At 42.4% G+C, this 16,534-nt stretch overlaps 1 protein-coding gene across 1 annotated transcript in view; it reads left to right on the top strand.

The window, feature by feature from the left end:
* The window catches only part of GPC6 (glypican 6), a 1,160,507-nt gene extending 1,144,249 nt beyond the window's left edge, over window positions 1-16,258 (top strand). Inside the window, exons 8-9 of the mRNA XM_063102632.1 lie at window positions 12,179-12,354; window positions 16,056-16,258. Of these exons, the coding sequence (XP_062958702.1) occupies window positions 12,179-12,354; window positions 16,056-16,258 (379 nt within the window). The remainder of the gene's footprint in view (window positions 1-12,178; window positions 12,355-16,055) is intronic.
* The last annotated feature ends 276 nt before the right edge of the window (window positions 16,259-16,534 follow it).

Raw genomic sequence — 16,534 nt, 5'->3', positions numbered from 1 at the left:
AAAAGAAACCAGAAACGGCGACGAGACCGAGTGCCGTAGAAATAGAAGAAAGAGTCCGATGGCAGAGCGCGCCTCCCGAGACGCGGTGAGACCAAAACACAATAATCCTCTGCCAAGGGGTCCACCAGGCGTCCCTGGTCCTCCCCTGATCCTGGGACGTCTCCCAGGATTGCCGGGTGGCGAGCCCCCGAACACGTCTGTTCGCTACCCGCACTTCGCTCCCAGAGCGACTAACCCGGAACAAACTGAAACCAAAATGCGCGCACTCAGAAAGACAGTCAGAGTCACAGGATTAGACACAGAAACGAGACACAGAAACGAGACACAGAACGACTGCTGGCCAGCTTACCTCCCGTTGGTGGGTCGGTGGTCCCTGGGTGGGGGTCTCCGATCCCGGACGAGCCCCCAAATGAAAGACTCCCAAAGTGGGTAGTCAGTCAGTTCAGGGAGACCCTCCCAAGGAACAGCGAGACCACGAAGACGGATGCAAACAGCAAGAGGTTTATTTGAACACACGGGTACCCGGGCGACACAGTCTTTTGGAAGACTGGCGCGCCGAGTGAAGCTCCTGGGTCCTTTTTATAGCAAAAAGCGCGGGTACAGAAGCGAGAAGCGAGTTTAATTGGTCAGTTCAAATAAGCGCGGGTACAGAAGCGAGAAGCGAGTTTAATTGGTCAGTTCAAATAAGGCCTGGGGTGAGCTTCGGTTATGTGGGAGTCCTTGAAACAGCTGAGGGGCACCCTGGAAACTGGTGGGAGTCCTTGAAACAGCTGAGGGGCACTCTTGAAACTTTAACTGACTTGTCTATTTCTGGGAACTATCCGCCCTTTGCCTCGGGCCGGGGCCCAGGTGCATAACCACAGATATCCTGTTCGTTATCTGGTCTCAACCTCAGGCTGTACTTTTCCTATGCTAGGGACTTTTAACCAGGGTAATGTTTTGTGCCTTGCAAAATGGCGTTACTACGGCTAGCTTAAAAAGTTCTTTCTTCAGCCTCACCTCTGGATGAGGACGGAGGAATGGTGACAGATGCCAGGTTGCAGATACCCGGAGATCACAATAAGCCTTTTATGTTCACTTAATGACTTTAAGATAGTGGAGCTATTTTTATCCACAGTTAAATTTGTAGGGCTCTTTTTTTTTTTTTTTTTTTAATCACAAGTTAAACAGGAAACAAAAGTTCAACTGTAAATTTTTTTCACCCTTGGCAAAAAAATGGAAGTGTTTATTGGAAAGGTAAAGAAAATATCTGAGGGATACTCAGGAAAGGGTTCTAATAGGCCCCCCACCTTGTAAAGTCCCATCAGAACCTCCTGCCCAGAGATGGCTCTGTTTCATCCTTCTGCTCTGCTGACTGGAGCTACGGCCACTTGATGTGGAATTTCAGAATGTGTAGATTCAGCCCAGATATGGGCTTGGCCTGGGTTTTCATAGGGTGGAGAACTTGGATGCAGAAACTAGTTGGGAGTTGGCAAGCAGGGCAGGACACAAGGAGAGGAATCTGCCAGAGCCCTCATCAGTGGGGTTGCAGGTGGGTAAAGCAGCTGGTGAATTGGACTCAAGGAATACTTGGGGATTGACCAGCAGGTGGAGAATCTAAGAGAGGAGTCTACTCTGGGGCCTTGTTGGACAATTTCAAGCATATGAAACAGCCGTGATGAAAAGGTAACAAGAAGGCATGTGGTTATTAAATTCAGAAGAAACTGCACAAGATAAGCAGGGCATGCAAGTGAGGTGCTTCTTTGGTGTTTCCTTTTACACTGCTGAGTTGCATTTTTTTAGCATCTGTTGGTAATGATACTATAACCATACCAGGGCACGCTTAGCAAGGTGAAATTGAGACACCTAAAGAAAGAGATGCAACCATTTCAAGTTGCCCAAAGCATCAATATCCAGATCTTAGATCATGGAGTACAGAAGGAAATGGATGATATTAACAACATGCTACTCAGAAAGACTTAGTATTCTACCAGTGCCTGGCCTTTTAACAAGGAGACCTTTAGCCAGCAAATTCAGCTGTGAATTAATAGCTTCTAATGTGTCTTTTCCTAATGACTGTACAGAAAGCTACTGTAGGGGATGACCAGATGGCCTAATGAATAAAGCGCTAGATTTTTCGAGCTGCTCTGTTGCCCATCTGTGTTTACTTTTCAGCCTTGGCTCGAAGGAAGGTTACATTTTGAACTGCATTCCCATGGATAGTTACACAGCTTGCTGGGTATAAGCACATACACGATTTCTTACAAAAGGAAATATAGTCATCCCTTGGTGTCCAAAGGGGATTGGATTCAGGACCCCCCAAGGATACCAAACTCCATGGATGCTCAAGCCCCTTGTATAAAATGGCATAGTATCTGCATATAACCTACGGACATCTTCCCGTATACTTTAAATCATTTCTAGACTACTTATAATACCTAATGCAATGTAAATACGATGTAAATAGTTGTTATACCCCATTGGTTTTTATTTGTATTTTTATTGTTCATTGTTTTTTCCCTGAATATTTTTGATCCTCAGTTGGTTAAATCCATGGATGTGGAACTCTCTGATATAGAGGGCTGACTGTATAAGGAATGTTCGTGGGTGGGGCTAAAGCATGGGACTAAACCCCACCAAAAATGACGGGGACGATAAAGACCACTGAAGTTAGGGCAAGAGGAGACTGAAATGATTCAGCCAAGTTCCTGTTTGTGCAAATGAGGAACCCAGACAGAGTAAATGATTAGTCCATGATTACCCAATTCACAACGATAAAAGCTGGGAATCTCCCAAATCCTAGCCCAGTATTCTTTGGATGGCAATACTCTGTCTCCTAAATAAACAACGGCTAAGCACTGCCCTTTCCAAGTCAGAAACAGATCCTTAGCTCTGTAAAAGATTTTGTGTGTCTACATCGTCCATTCAGTGTGTCAGCAACATTATTCAGCATGCCTCTGTTCCAGGCACTGGGCAATGCTCTGCAGATTAAGTGCTGTAATAGGGTAGTGGGGGCCAACACATAAAAAGCCACCATGGCTGGAGAGCGCTCAGTGGGTTTGGGAAATTTAAACACCATACTGCTGAATTGTTGGGTTAGGAAAGGACCACAGAGGTGGAAAAGCACCCACGTCAGTACTGAGAAGCCAGATTTGAATTTTATCCTGAGATCAATGGGAAGCCATTGGAGGATTTTATGCAGGTGGGGAAATGATCAAATCTAATGTAAAGAAATTATTTGCAGGAACATTTCAGAATTTTTTCCAATGCAGTGTATCTTTTATTATTCAATAAGCATATTATTAGAAAGATGAAGCTGTCAAATATTTGTGACTCAAATTATGTTCCGATTGAAAACTTATCATTCATAGTTTTCTTTAATTCCATTTATTTTATTTTTCCACTGAAAGAAAATCTTAATATTATAACTTTATATCTACTAGTATAGTAAATTAATAATCAACAAAGATTTGTCAAATTAAATTTAGTTGAAGCTTTCTTCTCATCGAAATATTAATTGGTCTAGAAACACATGAAAGAATTTTTTCACTTAAGGAAGTTCTACTAAACTATTTTGTAAGTTGAAGAACCCATTTGTAACACAGATAACTTACTTTTTCCCATTTCTGAAGTATGGGTTTTAAGATGATAAGCCTTTTTAAATGTTTGGGAATGGTTGTTAAAAAAAAAGAAAAAGAAAAAAGAAAGAAAGGTTATTCTTATCACCTATATGAAATAAAAGAACTAGAACCTTATTTTATTAAAAATCTATCAACAAGTGATTGGGAACAGAGATGCTTATTAGACATCGATTGAGAGTATCGTGGTCTGGAGTTTATAAACTGAAGCTTGTGTGGTGAAGTCTTTGAAAAACCAGACATTGCTGCTTCTCTGTGTTTGTTGTTTTAATTGAAACATAATTGATTGTACATATCTGTGGGGTACAGCATTGAATATCAATACCTGTGTGCAATAGGTGATGCTCAAATCAGGATAATTAGTCTATTTCTCATCACACAGTGTGATCATTCTTTGTGGCCCTGTAGCAATTTCTCGCTCACCCCTCCCCCTCCCCCTTTCTCTCCTCTGGTGGCCTCAGTTCCGTTCTCTCCTTTTGAAAGTTCAAAGAACTGTTGTGATCGCTGTGTCTATCAGAATCCTTCTGTCACATTCTTCTGTGTGCACCCCACTCCTTCAGTCAATAACAATTAGTACTCAGAGTCACATCCTACCTATTGGAAGAGCTAATAAAGGGTTTTCCGTACAGTCCACAGCAGTGACTGTCACCTGAGAAAGGCAGCCTAGGATGCCTCTTCAGTCGGGGCGAAGATGAGTTCCCAGGTGTGACTTCTGCACCTCCCATTTCTCACTCACCAACGCAACTTGTGAGGGGGAAATGGGAGGAGACAGTCAACTCAGACAAATAGGAATTGAAAGGAAGCTAGTAAGTTACAGAAGAAAATCGATAATAATCTAGAAGCCCAACGGGAAAAAAAATTAAAGACTCATGGTGCAGGCTACAAATCTAGGCCTCTTAAAGTTCCTGGGTGAACCTAGAGACCCTAGGAGGACATCTGCAGCCATCAGTCACCCCTGAGAAGGGCGTTCTGGGCAGCTGGTGGCTGGAATGAGCTGTCCGTACAGGAGCTAGAGAGTAATGATCAGATGGGAGGCAGGAAAGAAAGCAGAGGCTCGGAAGGAAATAAAACTTTTATATGGTTAACATACACAGGTTAGAATTTTGTCAGGCAGCAGCAGAAGAAAAAATAATGCCCTAGCCGAGCTCACACAGGCTCTTACCTTTTGGCTCATATAGAGGCAGATTTTTGTGCTTTTAGGACATAGCCATATTAAACTACATCGTCTATAACTTCCTTTAGCATTGTTTTCTCTTCATGAGGACCCTTTTTCTAAATTCATAGGGATTAAAAAGGAAAGGACAACATAGGAGACAATAAGATGAGGCAGAAAAAATGCAAATAAAAGCCGGTGTGAGAGCCAAGTCGTACCTGCACATGAGTTACCTTGCCAGGACATAAATTATTTCAGAGTCTGCAGGACTCTTGGGTCAGTCATTTCCTGACTCCTCTCTCCCCCCCATAAAACTGGAAAAATAATTTTCCAATTTTCTCCTTGTAAGCCAGTGTTTAGCTGTCAGTGTGTCCTTTCTTTAAATGCCTTCTAGGAGGCGGCGGTCAAGGAGTTGGCTGAGGGGCGAGGATTAATTGGACCCATTGGAAATGTAGCTTGTGCAGGGAGCCTGTGCTGTTTTTCAAGGCACCTGATTCTCACAGAAACATCGTGTCTCCAAGGAAATCCTTCCTGAGGCCAGGAGGTAAACACAGTAAATTGTAAGAAATAGGAAAAGTGGAAAAATCTAGAGAATAGATCAGTCACTCTCAGCAGGCCCTGTGTGGATTGACTAACCAAAGGAGATAGCAAGTCATGACTGAGGACATTGGAGCAGACAGAGGGAGGATGAAATGATGCACGGGGATGAGAAATCTGTCAAAGACAGTGACTTGCCAGGTCTGGCAGGACAATGTCATTTCAGTCTGATTGTGGAATGTGTCCCAAAGCACTCTAGCTGTATTTTAAAGAAGTGTCAAGAATTCACTGTATACCAAGCCAAACATTGTGGGAAGGTGGGAATTCTGTCTAAGGAAAGAACTGGCAACTGTCAAACCTGGCATTCTAAAATGACCACTTCCCTTCTTCTGGCATAGTTGGGGGCAGGGGAAGATCCCATGAAGCCCTCCTGACAATCCTGGGAGAGAGGAAGCTGCGTGAACCTCCTGAAAGTGGTAAAAAATGTTATAGGCAGAGATGGCTGCAAGTCAGCTGCTGGTCCACAACTCAGCAGCCCTGAACACTGGCTCATGGGTCTTCTTTCTCATCCACTCTATAGTTTACCAAGAAAAGGTGGGTTTGGGAAGTTCCTTCCAGTGAATTAAGAGGCCAAGTTAAGGAATTTAGCTTCTGCTCCCTGCTACAACCAGTGAGCTGTGTGTTCTCCAAGAGAGTTCCCAAATCCGTTCCTGCCTCACATCCTCCAGCTGGAGAAAAGCTGCAAAAATTGTTCTTCTGTACCTGAATTCAGGCTTGAAAGCTCCAGATTCCACTCTGACAGCCACTCCTAAGGAGCGAGTTTGGTATCTGGAGGAGACATATTAACAATTTAATGTTCCTAAGAATATGTTAGAATTGCATAGTGAGTATATAAAGTAGCTAAATGACTTGCCCATGGTCACACTGCTGGGTCCCAGAGTGAACTCAGGTGTCCCAGGTCATATGTAGTTCATGTGCCTTTAACCATATCTCAGCATCACATCTCATGAAGTCCCCAATGCCACAGACAACTCCAGCTTAACAGTCTTCAAGAATTTATAAATCCACTTAAAGCATAAGGTCACAGTACACTTTAAGTAATACTACTTTGCAGCCAGGAAAAATGGCAAGAGAAAAAAGTAATTTATATCAAGAACTTTAGAACAACTACACTTAAAACTTAAATTTTAAAATTTGTGGTAAAATATATCAAACATAATATTTACCATTTTCATCATTTTACAGTGTCCATGTTTGTGGCATTAAGAACATCCACAGTGCCATCACCGTCATCCATCCACAGAACTTTTTCATCTTCCTAAACCAAAACTCTGTACCCACTAAACACAAATTCCCTCTTTCTTCTTCCTCCAGGCCCTGGACACCACCATTCTACTTTCTATACCTATGAATTGGACTACCCTAGGTATCTCATATAGGTGGAATTGTCCAATGTATCTTTTTGTGACTGACATTTCACTTAGCATAATGTCCTCAAGGTTCACCCATGTTATAGCATGTATAAAAATTTTCTTCCATGAATAATATTTCCATTGTTCATATATACCATATTTTGTTTACCATTCTTCTATCAATGGACACTTGGGCTGCTTCCACCTTTTTGCTATTATGAATATGAAAATGCTGCTATGAACAGAGATGTACAAGTATCTGTTCAAGTCCTTGCTTTTAATTCTTTGGGGTATATACCTAGGAGCGGAATTGCCGGACCATATGGTAATTCTATTTTTAATTTTTTGAAGAACTGCCATACTGTTTTTGACAGCAGCTGCACTGTTTCACATTTTCACCAGTAGTGCACAGGGCTCCAATTTCTCTACATCCTTACCAACACCTATTGTTTTCTGTTTGTTGTTTGTTTTAAATAATCACCATCTGTAATGTGCATGAAGTTTAAGACTTAGATTTTAAGAAAACTTCTTTGCAATCCCTTCTTTGAGACACTGGAGACCATGTGTGTCTCAGAATTCAGGGTGTTTTGGATTTTAGAAAATCACCACAGTGAGTATACTGTATATTATGGAATACTCCCTGTGAGGTCTGGGGCTGCAACCTACAATCAAACCCATTAGCATTTCTGCAGCAAAATTTATTAATATTCACACTAAGTGGGATGAATGAGGACTATAACTAGCTTCATTTCAGATCAGATGAAGTTTTGCTAACAAACAGCTTGAAGAAAACATGCTGGAGATTTTTAAATTTGGGGCCTGCTGGTAAGGCATTTGGGATCTGTATTAGCATGACAACTACTTAAATCAGTAAGACTCTTAAGCAGGCCGAAGATGACTGAATGTGTAGTTTAGGATTAGGAATTGCTCCAGAGGTATGTACTGAAAGGAGCTCATTTGTGGCAACAGTACTGGAGCTGCCTGCACCTGGCTCTCCCAGTTGTGCCTTGAGGCAGGAGGAAGTGCCAGGCACCTGAACAAACTCGGGCCAGCACCGTGGCACCCCATTTTTACCCCCTTTCTTCCTCAGCTCCCTCTTTAACCCCACCGGGCACCACTGGGCTAACCTCCCTTGCTGGTACCTCTCGTCTCAGACTTTGACTAGCTTCTAGTCCCATTAAATCTTGAGGGTTGTGTGACCCTTTCCCTCAATATGCAGCTCCTTACCTCTGAACAACTACCAGCATTAACGTGGCCTGGGAAGTGCTGACTGGGTGCTGGTCAGGTAACGGGCCTCTCCTATCAGCAAGCACCTTCATATATTGACAGGGTCCTTCTGGAAGCATTGGCTCAGCTATAAGAAGTGATTTCAGATGGTGAGAATGGCAGGTGCTGTAGTTGGCTGGTGGGAAACTTCTGCGGGACAAGTTGTGTTTAAAGTCTCTCAGGGGACAGAAACTGCCCCTCTGCCAATGAGGGTCCTGCACAGGATCCTGAATGGATCAGCCTCCTCCCCTAAATCCCCATGAGACTCTTCCACCCTAATCAGCTTCAATGTTTGGATGTAATCAAGGAAGCCTACATTAACAATCTGAAATTAGATGGGAAGAAAAACAAGTCTGCAAAACTGCCAAAGATTTAGCTCCTAGCCATGCTCTTGTAAAACAGAAGGCAACCCAAATAGGGAAGCTCTGCTTGGCTGTTGGTGGGTGCCACCCACCTGCCACAGCATGAAGCACTGGCCCACGACGACACGCTGTTCCACTCTCCAATTTGCCCTCACTTCTGGGTTCTCCCTGCCCCAGGTAAACATGCATACAGCCCGGGCTACGTGAGCCAAGATTCTCCTTCTCTGCCTCCCACAGATATGATGGTGCAAAAATAGAACACTGTCATGTCAAACAGCTACGTGAAATCTAAGAAAAGGAAGAGCATTGTGGGCTCAGAGATGTGGCTGTTCTTGCAGGATATGAGCGTTCTGTAAAGAGACCAAACACAAGTAGCAACAAAGCATGGGCCCATGAGATCCTGGTGCTGAACTGAGCTTTCACAGCCCCGTCATTCAGGCTGCACAATGGACATCCGTAGATTCAGCCTCAGGATGTACCTCTGGAATAGCAAAATGGCATTTTCTTTTTCAACTGTTTTAGATTTAAGTTTCCACATTGCCTGAAAAGTCACCCTTTGAATACACCAAAAGGAGAAAAGGTTCTTGAGGATGCGGGCGCATTGTTACTTGTTTTTATTATAAGTGGCTGTGCATCAGTAGGCACAGTTAGAGGCTGGGTTTACTTGGCAGTCTCTTATTGTTGCTGGATGTTCAGACTCCCAAGGGTAGCATTCCCATGTAAGCTGTCGCAGTGAGCTGCTGATAAATGAGTCTCCACTAGCCATGCAGCGCACACGGCATCAGAAAGAAATAAAGCCCGCCTCTGACTCAGCATAGGTACCGTTGCTGGAGTCATTTTCCAAAATGTGGAGGAGCAACACCAGAATCAATCGTCACCTTTCAGCCCCTCTCAACTCCTTTGTCAGCAAAGGAGGTCCCACATTTGCTATTGTTTATTCCAATGGGCTGTAATAATTAGGTAGAGCTATGGAGCCTGGCACATTTAATTGCATGTCAATTAAAGTCAGTCCAGTGTCACATTTCAGAAGTTATATCAGGAAGACAATCTCAGAATCAAACAAGAATTTATTTATATACCAGATATATTAAAAGACAGGAAAAAAGTTATGCTTTACTGAAAAGACAAAGATATATGGGTTTGTGGCTTTTAAAAATTTCAATTAGGGTATTTTTTAGGGCAGTAAATACTTGAAGCTTCATGGGAAAGAATTTACAATGCACTCTGTGTGTTTTATTATTCATTATTTAATGAGTATTGTGAAGTTGATTTTGTTCAAGATATGGATGAAGAGAAGACATGGAGCTTATTCAGGAGACCTCTGATTTAAAATGGACAAACCAATCCACACACAAATACATCATGCATAAGATTCAATGCCTGCAAAATGGCTTAAATATCAAAGTTTCTCTCTGCAGTTTTTCTTTTGGAGGCTGATGGGCAAAGCCTTCGGTTTCCAAAACTTGCACAATGACTTGCAGGAAGGGGAAGAATTTTAAGCATAAGGATATCATATGAGAATATGTGAATAGAAATGGCAAAATAGAGGCAAGAAAGTTTTTCAGCTTTCGAGCAACAACAGTAGAGGCCATAGGAGAATAACAGAAATAGCAATTAGACAGGGCTGCCGCCAGCCTGTAGGGTGCCAGTGCTGGATGTTCTGATTCCCCTGGAGATCCGCTCTTGTCCCCTCACCCTGGCCCATATCCTGGAGGACCTCTACAAGCTCCATTACCTGGGCTTTCTTGCCCACTGGCTTCCAATGGACTCAGCCAATGGGAGGCAGCTGCTGGAGGTCAGGGGGAGGGACTAGAGAGGTCAGGGTATCCTTCCTCTGGCTCCATCTGGGACAGGCCTTGGTTTGGCAGGTCATGTGTCATTTGGTGCCTCTCTGCAGTTTCAGTTCTTGTGCATTCTGGTAACAGCTTCTCCACCTTCTCCTGCTGCCAGCCCCAGGACACTTTACCACTCTGTGCTGGTTTCCTTTAACCTTGTCCACATCTTTGTAAATAGATTCTTCTTTAAACTCTTGTTATTACCCTTTTGAATGCACCATCTGTTTCTTACCAGGACACACACAAATATAGCACCTTTGTAGGAATTTTAAAAAGGGACCCAGATGGAAACATAGGGGTTCATTATGTTATAATCTCTACTTTTATATACACTGAAATTTTCTGAAATAAAAAGATTGCCAAAAAGAGAAAAAGTCATCCATTTTGTTGACCAGTTGCCCTGCAGGTGCATGGCTTGGTGCCCACAGAACTGAGGCTGGATGTCAGCACCAACTCAGTCCCTTGGCTCAGAGGGGCGGCTTTGTGCAGTGCACAAAATACCATCTGAACCTGGCAGCTCTACAAATGTGTGGGCAGATTCCTGAAAGCTGGAAAATATCTTGAGGAGAAAGTGAGAACTGGCCTGGGTCTGTAAGGATATTTGGGACTTAAATGGGAAAATGCGTCCTGAACAAGGAACACCTGTAGGAGGGGCAACCATAAGATGAATGCAGGCAGTAGATTCTGCAAGACAAGGGGGACACCTTGAAGGGAGGAAAATTGACAGGTCATGAAAGTAAAAAGGAGTCAGAGAGGGCACCAAGCATGTGTCCACGATCTTTAGTCTCCACTTGTAGAAATACACCTAGGCAGCTTGGCAGCTTACGTTGAAGGACTGACAATTTGGGGTTTTTTGTTTTTTATTTAATTTAATTTTTTATTTTACTGTTATCATTTTTATTTAGACATATTTATGGGGTACAGAGTTAACTATTGGTATTTGTGTACAGTAGGTGATGATCAAATCAATATTGTTAGCATGTTCATCATTACAAGTTGTAATTACCTCCTGTGTCCCTTACCCAGCTGCTCCTATCCTCCCTCCCCCTGCCCCTTTCCCACCTGCACTAACTATAAGTCTGTTCTCTCCTTCTGAAAGTTCAATGTTTTGTTACGGTTTTTTTCTTTCTTTGTTTCTTAGCTCCCACAGGACATGCAGTATTTCTCTTTCTGTGCCTGGCTAATTTCACTTAACATAATTTTCTCCAAGTTCACCCATGTTACTATGAATGGCAGAATTTCATTCTTTTTTTATGGCTGAGTAGTATTCCATTGTGTATATATACCACATTTTCCTTATCCCTTCATGAAGAATTTGACATTTTGGTACAATTGAAAGAAATATGAAGCTCAAAACCATTAGATTTTACCTTTCTGTTTTACTGAATATTGGTAAATCTACCAAATTAAACCCAAGATTCTGTTACAGAACGAAAACCCTAATAGTCACTCAAACATTCCGATAATCAATGGTAAATCCTAAAACATCCCAAAGATTTTTTTTTTTTTTAATATCCAGAAGTTTCTTCTGATTAAAATCTGAGGTAGGGTCTTCTCAGTTAAGAAAAAGCATCCTCATTCTTCAAGAAAACTCTCAGCTCATCTGTAATTTATAAGTCCAGTCTTTACTACCAAAATTAATAGGAGAAATGAGGAAGCTGTCGAGTCCTCGACTTGAGTTATGTAACATTTGGGATGGAAGGAGGAAAGAGCAGTTAATTTTAAGTAATGATTTCTATAGGTCCCCAATGTAGCATCTGCAGGCGAGCCTACCTAAGAATTCATTGCCATTTAAGAAAACTGGTCAGAAACCATTTGAGCCACATCCCCTTCTGAGAAAATGTATTCCTTCTTTTTACCTTTGGGGAAGTTTTCCAGAACTAAATCCAGTCTTTGGCAGGTGTCTGGGCTCGCTGTTAGAGACAGCATGGCAGAATCTGGTTTTGAAGTTCCTGCTGTCCTGCCCTGCTCTATTCCCTGCCCCTCTGCCTTGCAGGTACCTGCCCGAGATCATGAATGACGGGCTGACTAACCAGATCAACAATCCCGAGGTGGACGTGGACATCACGCGGCCCGACACTTTCATCCGACAGCAGATCATGGCTCTGCGTGTGATGACCAACAAACTGAAGAATGCATACAACGGCAATGACGTCAACTTCCAGGACACAAGTAAGAAGATCTTGACCCATACCAGTAACTCCCACAGTAAAGAGTGGTTATAGAAGATTATATCGTAGTCTTTCTTCAATATGCTTCTTTAACTTTGTCTCATTCTTTCCCATTTGGTGAAACTCTTTATAGGCTTTTGGACAGAGAGTTCTGATCCACAAAACTTAGGATGCTACTAAGATCACAACTGGTCTTAAGGAATAGTTTCTATGGCTTACATTCAGCCACATCGAAGCTAAAATTGAATTTCATCTACCAGTTGACCCATTAATGATAAAACAACAAATTAAAGTTTTGATTTTCTCCTTTCCCCATCCACATTTATGTCTACCCCAAACCCTGCCCCTTACCCCCAGAACCACCAAAGGAATGTTCTGTAGACTGCCTAGACAAGCGTGGGCTAGAATCCCCATCTTATCACTTATGAACTGGGGCCTTGTACAAATTACTCTACTTCTTGAGTCTTGGGGTCCTCTGCTATAGAATAGGAAGCATCTCTACCTAAGGGGCTGTTGGGAGGCTCATTTGAGGTGATATATATAGGAGCTAAGACAGTGTCTGGTGGGTAGTGAGTGGGTTCTACTGCATTATTTCTCTCTCTGTCCAGTTGTGCACATACACGAACTGCAACATTTATAGCTGAAATATTGAGAGAAATAGTAAAATGCTGGTGCAGTATTACACATGACTATTTTATTAAGGATCACAAAAGCATTAGAAGTGATTTGAAGGATGATTAAGTGAATATTGACCTGAAACTAACTATAGTTGGCTTAGTGTTTTTGTTGTGTTTTTGTGGTTTTTTTTAAAGTGTGTACCCTTACAAAGAGAGTTCCTAGGAAAAGAATTCTTGAACATAAGATGTGAAGTTGTCAGTGATTCTGTAATTTGGTCACCGAAGCAAAAGATGATGCTTGTGTGCTTTAATTAATGAGACAGAAAGAAACAAGTTACAGATGGAAGACATTAAGTCATCTAAGTTTTAACCATCATCCTACGGAGTTATCCCCTGCAGAAAATTAGTAGTGCTTTATTCCGTTTTAAAGAACTCAAAAATTAATTTTCTAAACATTGGATAATTACCAACCTGACAGACTTCATTGCTGCAAAATTTCTCAAAATCATCCCATTAGCCCTCCTCCTTTTAGCAAAACCTCTCCTCTCCTCTTCAGAAGAGAATATTACACAAGGTTTTAGCCTTTGTTGCTTTGCCTGTGCTCGTTACTTAGCCTCGCTCCTCTCATTTCATCCCTTCTGCCTTCTCCATTTAATAAAACACTTTATTATCTGGACATTGGCTGGTGGAATGAATAATTCAAGATACATCAGAATTAGTTGACGTTGGCCTTGTTTCTTCTCTCTCCTCTCTGACCTAAAGAGGTTAGATACATGTCAATCTGCAAAGCTCAGGGAATGTCCGGGAGGCAGAGATCTAGCTCCATTTTCCCTCAGAAGAAAATAAAAATCGACAGTTAAGAGCATCCTGTAGCTCTGTCAAAAGCACCAATTTTGGCTCTCTATTTTAGGATAGTGTCTATCATACAAACCATTATCATATCTGACAGCCATCATCACCGTTACGGCATCTGACATTTCTCAAGTCACCCATCGCACCCCTCAACTACCTGCATTTGTGATTCCTCTTCAGAAAAATTTGGGGCCATTATTTTTCCTAGCCCACATCTCCTGTCATTATTTGCTTTCCACATTTTTAATATTCTAAATCACTTTAATAATATCATTGTAAAGGTTATATTACTTCTTGTTCATGATACTGGTGTACAGAACAATTCCCTTAGCAGTTCTGATATCTCTGAATTTAATTAATGGGCATTTTTCCCCTTGTAAAGGCCACTGAAGATAAATCAGAGAAAATGTTAAGCACCTTATATAGTATATTCAAGTGATCTCATCTGTTATTTAAACACGCCATCTAAAAAAAATGTGCTAAGTTGTGTCTTTCTCATTCAAGGGGATGTTAGAAGAGTTCCTACATTACCTTGGCTTTACCTAAGTAGCATCCAGCAGCCGAGATGGTGCCACTCTCAGGAGCAACTCAAAGTGCATAACCATTTCAGGCCAGCAGGGAGGAGTTTAAGGCTATCGGTTGGAATCACCAGGCAAGCAGGAGAAGTAGGAAATGTCATTACAAAGCTTACAGTTTCTTGAGTCCTTCTGGGAACATATTTCCCCATAACAATTCTATGAAGTAGATATTACTACTCTCATTTTTACAGGTGAGGAAACAGAACTCAGCGAGGCCAACTGGCTTGCCCTAGTTCATTTAAATTAAAACCATCAGATTAAATTCTAGGTGGCCTTTGCTGTAGGAACCATGTTTTTCCATCAGGCTTCACTGACAGCACTGGGTTTGTGAGCTGTCTTTACACCCACTCTGCAAGGAAAATGTCATCATCCATATTTGTTTAGAGGAGGAAACTGACAGAAGTTGAGTAAACTGCCCAAGGCACATTTATTTATTTAACGAGTACTTATTGAGTGCCTGCTATATGTCAGGGACCATTAAAGGTCATGGAAATACAGACATGAGCTGTACATACAAAGTCTCTACATTCTCAGTGTACATTCTTGAGAAAGAGATGCATCAGCAAATACATGATAGAATCCCAGGTGGGATTACATCACTAGTAACTGATGGAGCCTGATCTGGGACCAGGTCTGAGAGAGAGGATTTGTCAAAGCAGAAGAACCAAGCAGTGAGAGGTGGGAATAGAGCTGGCCAAGAAGGCATGCTGGCCAGGGAGGGAAGTCGCTCCCCTAAGACCATATGCTGCATGGGCACCTGGGCACTGACTTCGAGCAGGGAATGGTGAACTTCTTCTGTAAAGGGCTAGATACTAAATATGTTGGGCTTTAAGGGCCATACGGTCTCCATCACAACCCTCCCACCCTGCTGTTGTAACGTGAATGTAGCTATAAATAATACGTGCATGATCAGGTGTGGCTGGGCTCCAATAAACTTCATATACAGAAACTTAAAGTTGAATTTCACATACACGCTTTTGACATGTCACAAAATATTATCCTTCATTTTATTTTTTCCAAATGCTTATAAATATAAGAACCATTCTTCGATTATGAGCCATACAAAGACAAGCAGCAGGCCATGGCTTGTCAACCCCTTTAAAGGGAGAGACTGGTTGAGATGAAGTCCATCCTTGTTCTTAGAAGGAGAGCACAGGTGGGAAAATGTAGCCAATGCCTTCCACACTATTCTTCAGTTTCCTACTTCCTCTAATTTCCTATTTAGAGTGCTTGTTTTCCTCTTCTATGCTTTCCTTTAAAATATTCTTTAAAAATCCTCTTAAAAGCATGCTATCTGCTGAGAACAGTAACTCTGAGCTACAAAAAAAAAGAGCAAAGAATGGAATGTCTTAAAGTAATTTAAATATTGGCCAGAAGAAGAAATATCTTTCTGATGCCACCACGGTAGGTGTGGCCTCCCATTGGGTCTGGGGTTCACATGTTCAATTAATACTGTGTTTCCATCACCTCTTTCTATACAGTCCACCCACCCACCACAAACCTGCCCATTAAACACAAACCTGTAGGGGAGAGTTGGGGGACCCTTGCATGGAAAGATCCCCGCCACCACCACCAAGCCCATATCTGTTGCGTTCTTTGCCTCCACTCTTTCCCAGTTTGTCATCCAACTTTCTTTTTCAATCTTTCCACACCAGGTGATGAATCCAGCGGCTCAGGGAGTGGCAGTGGGTGCATGGATGACGTGTGCCCCACGGAGTTTGAATTTGTCACCACAGAGGCCCCTGCAGTTGATCCTGATCGGAGAGAAGTGGACTCTTCTGCAGCCCGGATGAGCGACTCCCTGCTCTCGTGGTCTCTCATCTGCACTGCCCTGGCATTGCAGAGACTGTGCAGATAATCCTGGGTTTTTTGGTCAGATAAAACTGCATTTTAGCTATTTGAATGGCCAACTCACTTCTTTTCTTACACACTTGGACAATGGACCATGCCACAAAAACTGACCGTTTTCTATGAGAAGAGAGCAGTATTGCGACCTGCCTCCCCTTTTGTTTTCCCAAAGAGTACCGGGTGCCAGACTGAACTGCCTTCTCTTTCCTTCAGCTGTCCGTGGGGACCTTGTTTATTCTAGTGAGAATTCTTATTCAAATCTTTCGTACCGGGAGATTTTCTTACC

This window comes from Cynocephalus volans, chromosome 7 (assembly GCF_027409185.1).
Source record: "Cynocephalus volans isolate mCynVol1 chromosome 7, mCynVol1.pri, whole genome shotgun sequence".
Lineage (NCBI taxonomy): Eukaryota > Metazoa > Chordata > Mammalia > Dermoptera > Cynocephalidae > Cynocephalus > Cynocephalus volans.
This window is presented reverse-complemented; position numbering and strand designations above follow the sequence as displayed.